Genomic DNA, 8,913 nt, shown 5'->3' on the forward strand with positions numbered 1-8,913 from the left:
CCTGGTTGGGAACGTTGGGTTTGTGTGTACCTGCAGTAGCTCCTCCCTCTCCTGCTGCGTTTGCAGGTCAGACCCATGGCTTGGACCTGCCCCGTGCCTCTCTCAGGCTGGTTGGTAAAGGCCAAGTGGATTCAGCTGTGTGGAAGTTAATGAAGGCCACTGAAAACTACTGAGAGCAGCTGCTGACTGTTTCCTTCTGCCTGCCTGCCTGCCTGCCTGCTTGCCTGCCTGCTTGCCTGCCTGCTTGCCTGCCTGCTTGCCTGCCTGCCTGCCTGCCTGCCTGCCTGCCTGTGTTCAGACTCCATGACCACCAAAGCCCTTTTTTCCTTTAATACTGTATATATTGTAAATAAACAGTGTTCACTCGTCGTGACAGTTGTTGTCTGTCTCTTATTTGTTTGTCCTGTGAGGGACTGGCGACCTGTCCAGGTGTACTCTGCCCTGACCCACAGTAGGCTGGGATCCCCCGTGACCCTGAACAGGATAAGCGTTATAGAAGATGGATGGATGGATGAACATTACATTTTCTATTGTTTATTATTTCATATTTTCATCATAACATTTTTGGAAAACAACACCATACAATTGTTCATTGACAGATTAAAAATTGTATTTCTGTCACATATTTGTTTTGGTGTTTTTTTTATTTTATTTTATAATGCTTTGCATTATAATATTTGCATACCAAGTGCAACTAACTTTTGTCTCGAGCTTACATCTCAAATAAAGGAGGAATATTTCAGATTCTACCCAGTCCTTGGAACAAGGGACCAGCTCTTCACTCTCTCACAGCTTATCGATGGGACATAGGAATTCATCCATCGAGTGCTTTGGGACTGGGAAAGGTGTTTAGGGAGTATAAAATATCAAATTGATGTGTGCTAGCAAGTCTTTGTTCTTCCAGTGTGAGAGCTGCGTCTGTATACTTGGCAAGTCAAATCGTATGCTATCAGGGGTGAGTCTCAACTATTAAACTACTGATATGGACGATGAAACTAGAATACGAGTCATACCAGTACGGGTCCGCCATGTTTGTTTACAGGCGCATGAGCAGAAGGAACTATTGTCATCGGGGAGGAGGGGAGAGATGCTCATGCACAGTAACAGCGCTCCAGCAGTCTCTACAGGAGGGAGGGATCGCGAATGTGACAAAATATTTCCACCTTGGGAGTCGGTTTAAAAACTTAGCGAATACAGTGGATCGACACCAGTGTTGTGTAAACAGACCCCCCAAAAGCGAAGAAAGTTTTGCGGATACACTCTTCACTGCCAAGTCTGAGTTCATGGCTCTCTCACAGAAAAGAATGGCATGCGCTGTCCATGTAGGGGGAGAGGCCTTGGGTTCTTTTTCACAAGTGAAGAGTAGAGTGATTGTGAGAACGGCTGCAGACAGGCAGCTTCAGTAATGCAGTCACTGTTACAGACTGTTTTAGTGAAGACGGAGCTGAACTGTAAAGCAAAACTCTCTGTTTACCAGTCAGTCTACATCCCCACCCTCACCTATGGTCATGAATTTGTATCCACGACCTTAGTCGTGGATACAAGCAACTGAACTGAGTTTTCAAACTCAAGCTGTTACTCCTCCACATTGAAAGGAACCAGTTGAAGTGATTCAGGAATCTGATCAGGATGAACTCTAGTCAAGTTCTACAGTATTAGAGGCTGACCAGGCACGCCCAATATTTTTGGTTTTTCTAGAATAACAGCCCAGGGCAGCTTCTTGTGGGATGTGTCTCACATGAAAAAGTACTGCAGTATTCTTCATAAAGCACCAGGTCAATTGAAATAAATGTCCTTTAATAAAACATTAATATAAAGACAGTTTCCTGAGTTTTTGACCAAAATAAAGTCACCCAAACACAGGGTTGAGAAAATGGAGAAGCACAGGTCCAAATGGACTTAAACTAATGTGAAACACGTTTTTTAACGGTTATCACTTCATATAAAAAGGATTTAAAAAGATTTGGCTTAGGTTGCTTCAATGTATTTTTGTTAAGATGCATTTGTTTCTACTTTCATGTCGTATTGTTTCACTCTATTTTAGCTTTTGTAATTTAATGAACGATTACTCAGTAATTACTCACCACTTCAGTAATTCAAATACGCTTACTCCAGTAATCTTTTTGTAAGCCTCCTTTTTATTTTTATTTTAGAAATATTATGTTACAGTTAAAACACTTTTACTTGAGTATGTAAAAGTATTTAAACTTTTTATTCGCTCTCTGGTAAAAACACACTCATCCTCTCCTCTACACACTGCTGCTCTTTATTTCCATTGCAGCAACAACTCCTGGTACTATGGTTGGTACTACGTCACGGTTTTCAACATGTAAATTACTGATGCCCTTAATTTGTATCGTTCCTTTCTTCTGTTGAACCTTTTGTTATCGGTGAAGTATCCACATTTCTGGAGGTCTGTCTTATCGCGTGGAGACGGTATGGTACATTCACATAGCACTGTTTTATCTTCTGTTTTTCTGTCTTTATCTCTTTCTATACACATAATTACACTTTTACGGTAAAAAAAATTACTCTTGATTAGCTATTGAACTGATGCAATGTGGGGAACAACACAACAAAACACTGACACATATACTGTGGGTGCAACCCAAATATATTTTAAAGTTTAGAATATAGACATTTTATTTGATTAGTGAGAAAACAGCCATAATGCTAATAGGTAATACAAATTTCACATAAATGCATTTTCCATAATACATGCAAGAACGCCAGCTTTTTCAGAGAGACAGCTATTCATTGTTGTCAGCTGACGTACATTTCAGTTTTCAAGATTGTTAGGGTGTAGTGAAATGATAGGTGTTGTAACAAAAGAGAACAAAACAGGGCGTGTCCCAGCGAGCAACAGTGGCCCAGATCACGTCTTTAAGACGTCATTTCCATACCTCCAGAAGGCGTCTTCAGGGAGGCCAGAATGAAAGTTTGTTTGTACGTCTTTCCTGGAGATTCCATGGAGGTCCTGTCTGGACGTCATATGAACGTCCAGACAAGACCCCTGGATGACGTGACGCAATGAAATAAATAACTAAAATATGACACCACCTTGAATCGAACCCAAACCTCTTTCATGACAGGTATGGGTCTGATACACAAAACCAACGACACACTCTAAATCACATTGACTCTGACAATAAATTTGGAAGCATGTCACTTATATATGACAAGCTTAAAAAGGTAATGACACACGACCATTCAATTGTCAAATAAAATATGAAGGGAGGCGGACAGTTCATTGTCCAAAGTGCACGCAAAGAAAATCAACTATTTTTACATTTTTTTAACTCAGAGGCCTTCAGTGTTTTCAGCAGAGGAACATCTCTTCTAAATAAATGGGGTGTGGGGATTGTTCCCATGAATCATGGGGAGTATCTGAACGATTATCCTCGAACAATGTACATAAACACCCAGTAATTAAGGTGCTTACGCATTTATTTTTCTTCAATTATTTCAGCACATGAATATAAAAAGACAAGTGATGCTCAGTAGAGACAGATACAGCCATCAGGAAGACTCCTGAAAACTCCTGATCATCATGATGAAGCTAATCCTCTCTCTCACTCTCATCTGGGCATTCTCCAGAACAGGTAACCAAACTTATTTTACAATACAACTTATGCAGGTACAAGACTGTGGGATAAATATTGAATAACTTGGTTTGAATGTGTGTCATGATAAAAATTTAAATTGTATTTCAGTCAGTTGAAAAATTCTGTTCCCTAATTCATTCTCACTTTTGACTTTCACTTCCCTCAAGTAAGATTCACTTTTTTCCATAAATATTTTGTGCCATACATCCAGGACCTGGTCAGGCAAGACGAGTCGAATGCAGATGCATTGAGATACAAATGCAGATAAATTGCATTCATGTTGGACCATTCTGATTCAGATTTAAAGAATTAAAATTCACTTCCTACTGGCACAAGATTTATCCCATATAGGACAAGCTAATGTGACATTCAGGATCTTCAGACATTTCACCGTTCACACATTTCTTTTCATAAAATAATATTTTTTCTATGTTGGTTCCCATTACAGCTGGAGCAATCGAGTGTGACGTATGTACAGATGTCAATGATCTGAGCTGTGCTTTCGGAGAGACAGTTGAATGTGCGCCTGGAGAAATGTGTTTGAATGCCTTCATCACAGGTATTCTTTTCTTCATATCATCTTTTCCTTTTCACTGAACTATTGAAAAATTCAACATGTGTTCCATGAAATTCACAATGCTCTTTTTTTGACAACAGAAACCGATGGAACAGAGAGAATCTACAGGGACTGTGCAGGTCCCGCTGTTTGTCCAACCACAGGCACACAGACTATTGCAGCCAACCTGGGTGGGATACACACAGTTGCAAATGCTGAGTGCTGTGATGACGATAATAGATGCAACTTGAGGACCCTAAGCTGTAAGTATATTTGGATCAGAAGAATTGTGATGAAAAGAACAAACAACAAATATTTCAAAATACTTTTAAAGTTAAAAGGCTTAAATATTCACTCTGTGGTTTCATCTCTTTTGTTTCAGTCCCTGCTATTCCTGCAGTAAATGGAATACAATGCAATGGTTGTGATCTCAGCACTGATCAGTGTGACGCTGTAGTGAGTTGTAGAGGAGAGGAGGACACCTGCTTTCAGTCACAGAGTGAGTATTTTTATTTTATTTATTTTGTTTAAACTTGTTTCATGAGTGTAAGGACTCAAAATCACTGCATGCCTTTGAACAAGAGAAAGATTGATATATATATTTCAAAGTCATCATGAATACACTTTTTCTTTCTCTATACATACAGAAGACTCTGAATCTGTTTTCTTCGTACTTTAATCATCGACATATATTTGTCTGTCATGACAAATGAAGAAATTGTTTGACTCAAATTCAATCTTTTCATCCACAGTCTTGATAGATCGCCAACAGATCTCTGTTGCTGGATGTGGAACTTCAAATGTGTGTGACATCGCTAATGACATCAGAAATCTGCCTTTCATGGAAGAAGTGGGAACAGTTATTTTTACACCAACCTGTTTCCTTTTTACCACAACAACTACACCTGCCCCAACCACAACTACAACCACTCCTGAGCCGACTACAACCACAACCACAACCACAACCACAACCACAACCACAACCACTCCTGAGCCGACTACAACCACAACCACAACCACTCCTGAGCCGACTACAACCACAACTACAACCACTCCTGAGCCGACTACAACCACAACTACAACCACTCCTGAGCCGACAACTACTGTTACTGAATCAACAACAGTTTACACTCCGTCACCTGAACTGTTAGCACAAATCAAAGCTCTGCTACAGGAACTACAGCAACTGTCAGCCAAGATAAACCTTGAGCTGCTCCAGCAACAACAACTGGTGCTTTTCAACCTGCATCTAAAGCTGCTTGGTGACCAAAACAAGCTGCTGGAACAACAAGAAGAACTGCCAAGTGACCACCACCAGCAACTTCCACTTCACTACCAGCAATGCCTGCTTGTAAACAACCACCAGGTGCTCCTGCATCAGCTCCACCTTTCTCTCTGTGGGCAACAGAACCTTTTGGGGCTCTTCCAGAAAGAACAACAGGTCATCCACCAACTCCAAGAACTACTCCAGAGCCACCACTATAACCTGCTGCCCCACTACGCCAGTCACCTGCAGAACTACTGTGACCATAAGGGCTCTACCACAGCTGAAAATTAGATATCAGTCCCTCTCTGTTCAATAATTTATTCATCTTATGTAATTAACTTTTGGATTTGAATTTAGATTTTTCTCTTTGGTAGAATTATGAAATGATTGTCCTTCAAGACAGTTTAGCGATTTTAGTCAATCAAGTTTTTTGATTTTTTTTTTATGTTTTGTCGTTTCATTTTCTCTTTTATTAAAGTTATGCTTCTCAAATAATCAATAAAGGTATGTCCTTACTCACTTTTGCAACAATCACTGTGGTTCACTTACATCTTTTAATTGTGACTTTTATCTCTTTTGGTAAATTAAAAGGAAAGGATTTTAATCTACTCCCCCGGCTAGCTCAATTGGTAGAGCATGAGACTCACAATCTCAGAGTAGTGGGTTTTTGTCTCACGCCGGGTGCCACCTTCCCGTGGGCTCACCACCTGCAGGAAGGTTCTTAATTGGTGCAATGTGATCTGGGTGACGGTCCTCAGACTGCCACCCCCGTGACCTGGAAATGGATAAGCTGAAGAAAATGGATGGATGGATTATAATCTAAGTCAAAATGCTTTGTATGTAATTTGATTTCATCCTATACTTGACTTTTAATTTTATCCACTGCTTCTCCAAGTTTTAATTTTCAGCTCAATAAAACTACATTTGTAAGTGATTAGGATTTTTACCTTGGATTTTTACCATTTTCGCTCAGTTTTATATTCAAGGGGATTGTGTTTTTTGGTAAGACAAAGCAATTTTATTTATCACAGGATTCAGACACAAGAAAAGAAAGGGAATACATTGAAAGAAGCTGATTAAGAAAGCCATAAAAAGGAGAATAAATAAAATAAAAGTTCTATAAAGAGAAATGTACTCATAGCATAATTACAATCAATTGCTTAACTGAAAGGCTGATCAAATAATAATGTTTTAAGGCCTGATTTGAAAGAAGTGAGCGAGTTCAGGAAATTTGTTCCACGTGTGATGAGTGTAGGAACTGAACACTGCTTCACCTTGTTTCTTCTGACTCTTCAAACTCTTTGTAAAGCTTTTTCTGAAGATCTCAGGGCTCTGGATGTTTCATATTCTTCAAGTAAATCTGAGATGTATTTAGACCCAGGACCGTTAAAAGTTTTATCGACAAGAAGTACGTTTAATACTTCAATCCTTTGACACATCAGTCAGTGCAGATTGAAGCTTGTCTGTGCTGCACCGTCTCTGTGTTGGTGAGGACTCTGGCTGCGGCATTCTGGATGAGTAGCACCTTTATAACCTTTCTTATTTGGGGCCAGAAACAAGGAACTCTGTTCTTTCTGGGTTAGAGCTGTGTGTCATCTGCACAATTATAGTAGAAGATGGTGTAATGTTCCATGATCTGAGCCAGAGGGACCCTAGGATGGAGCCTTGAAGAACCCCAAAAGTGATTTTCATATGCTCAGATTCAGAATTACTTATTGACACAGAATAGTCCCTATCTTGAAAGTAAGAATAAAACCAGTTCAGTGCCAGAAATTCCTAAAACATTTTTCAAGTCAGTCTATCCCCTTGGATCCCCTTGTTTGTAAGAGCAAAAAAACAGATTCAGGAGGAATCAAAGTACAGCAGGTGGTTGACATTATCATGGATAACTTGTACCACCTTTAGCACAATGTTACCACTGTCTCCAATGTCTGCTTGGCCTGATGCAGGATCAATTGTCCCGGTGAAAATAGTTCATGGAGGCCGCAGATCTTTAATGTCACAAAGCACAACAATTTTGAGCCCCTATTTGAATGGCTTTTTCTGAATGCGTTGCTTCAGAGTTGATCTGCCTTTGAATGGAACCATTTGCTCATTACGTACAACAATTTGTGTTCAGTAAAAAGTGGGAAATTTGGGTAGAAGTGAGTCAATAAGTAGCCTAATTTTGAAAAGCCTGTCATTATTGTTGGGTGCCATGTAGTCCGTGCAGTAAAATGACATGTTTGATTTTCTTTCCTTACTTCTGCCACCTGCTGTACTCGGCATGCACTGGACTTTGACCGGGGCGAATGCAAGATGTACACTACAGTTTGTTGCAGTACAGATTGCCTTGTGCCACAATCTTGTACAAAGGTTCAGCACCAAAAAAAGTCTCTGAAATACTGAATGGGCAGTCTTATTGAATCACCATCAGGAAGAGCATCTTGCCAATCTGGAACTTCTTTTGCAAGTAACTAAGATATTCCACTTCACTGTCCCAACTGTCACTGAGACAGCTGTCATCACTCTTCACCTGGTCTGAGGTACACCTGCTCGCCGTCCATAGAAGAATGCTGCATTCAACTCTAGAGCTGCTCAAAAATAATGGAGAGAAATTACATTCATATCTCACCAAGCTATCTTTGTATTACAGATATTAACTAGAATGGTAGTTTCTAAAGAAAGAGTGTGTGAATGTTGAAAGTCATCTAGACACAGCATTGTATCTGTGGCCCTTATGGTGGAATACAGTCATTGTAGGGGGTTAGAAATATTAGAATGATGACTAAAGGTCCCGGCGACCTGTCCAAGGTGTACTCTTAGGTAGCTGGGACTGGCTTCAGCACCTCCCTACCCTGAAACCCTAAATAGGATATAAGGAATATGCAAGCAGGATCAGCATAAATGGAGAGACACAACCAAGTGGCTGCGACAGAGTACCTGGTGGAACATCTCTCTAAAAATGAGGAACTCCCAAGAGTCTAGCAGAGGTAGAGGACCACAGTTTGAGGATGGTGAAGAAACTACCCTACAAGGGTGAAGGGGTGTTCGTAATCAAAACCTTCAACTTGTTTGATTTATCTTTTAGTGAAAGCAGAAAAGTTTGGTCGGTTCAATTAATCAGCTTTTTATTTTAACATTTAACATCCAACCATCCATCTTCTTTCCTGTTCAGTGTATAGACCCCCTTCAACTTCCTCCAGCTCTTCTGAGGGTACCCCAGGTCGCTCCCTGACCAATCTCTCCAGCGAGTCCTGGGTTGACCCATGGCCTGAAAACCTCCAAAATATCACATTCATTTGAATGTAGTCTTGGTCAAAGTTTAGTCAATTAACCAAAAATTTGACAATTCACAATTTGCTAATTGAGAGGATTTTGACTTGTTTCCTATAATGTTTCATAAAGGTTCTTTTAAAAAAATAAATATACAACAGATTTGGTCTGACTTTTAAGATGGGAAAGCTACAGTTTTATCACCACCATGACACCGAGCTACATTTGAG

The 8,913-nt window shown here is 40.1% G+C and overlaps 1 protein-coding gene across 1 annotated transcript; it reads left to right on the forward strand.

Moving 5' to 3' along the window:
* Nucleotides 1-3,444: 3,444 nt before the first annotated feature.
* Nucleotides 3,445-6,831, forward strand: LOC308115872 (uncharacterized protein). The gene is made up of 5 exons (XM_080473696.1): nucleotides 3,445-3,602; nucleotides 4,054-4,164; nucleotides 4,263-4,424; nucleotides 4,544-4,660; nucleotides 4,914-6,831. The coding sequence occupies exons 1-5, from the start codon at nucleotides 3,551-3,553 to the stop codon at nucleotides 5,717-5,719; spliced, it is 1,248 nt and encodes a 415-aa protein (XP_080329822.1). The 5' UTR covers nucleotides 3,445-3,550; the 3' UTR covers nucleotides 5,720-6,831.
* Nucleotides 6,832-8,913: the final 2,082 nt, after the last annotated feature.

Source organism: Lipophrys pholis (assembly GCF_963383615.2).
Source record: "Lipophrys pholis genome assembly, chromosome: 10".
Lineage (NCBI taxonomy): Eukaryota > Metazoa > Chordata > Actinopteri > Blenniiformes > Blenniidae > Lipophrys > Lipophrys pholis.

What these genes read in the sequence shown, in the direction of transcription:
- LOC308115872 (XM_080473696.1), top strand. Translation starts at nt 3,551, where the DNA reads ATGATGAAGCTAATCCTCTCTCTCACTCTCATCTGGGCATTCTCCAGA. An exon ending in CTGGGCATTCTCCAGAACAG is followed by an intron (nt 3,603 to 4,053) that starts GTAACCAAACTT and finishes TTCCCATTACAG; the next exon opens with CTGGAGCAATCGAGTGTGAC. An exon ending in CACCTGCTTTCAGTCACAGA is followed by an intron (nt 4,661 to 4,913) that starts GTGAGTATTTTT and finishes TTTCATCCACAG; the next exon opens with TCTTGATAGATCGCCAACAG.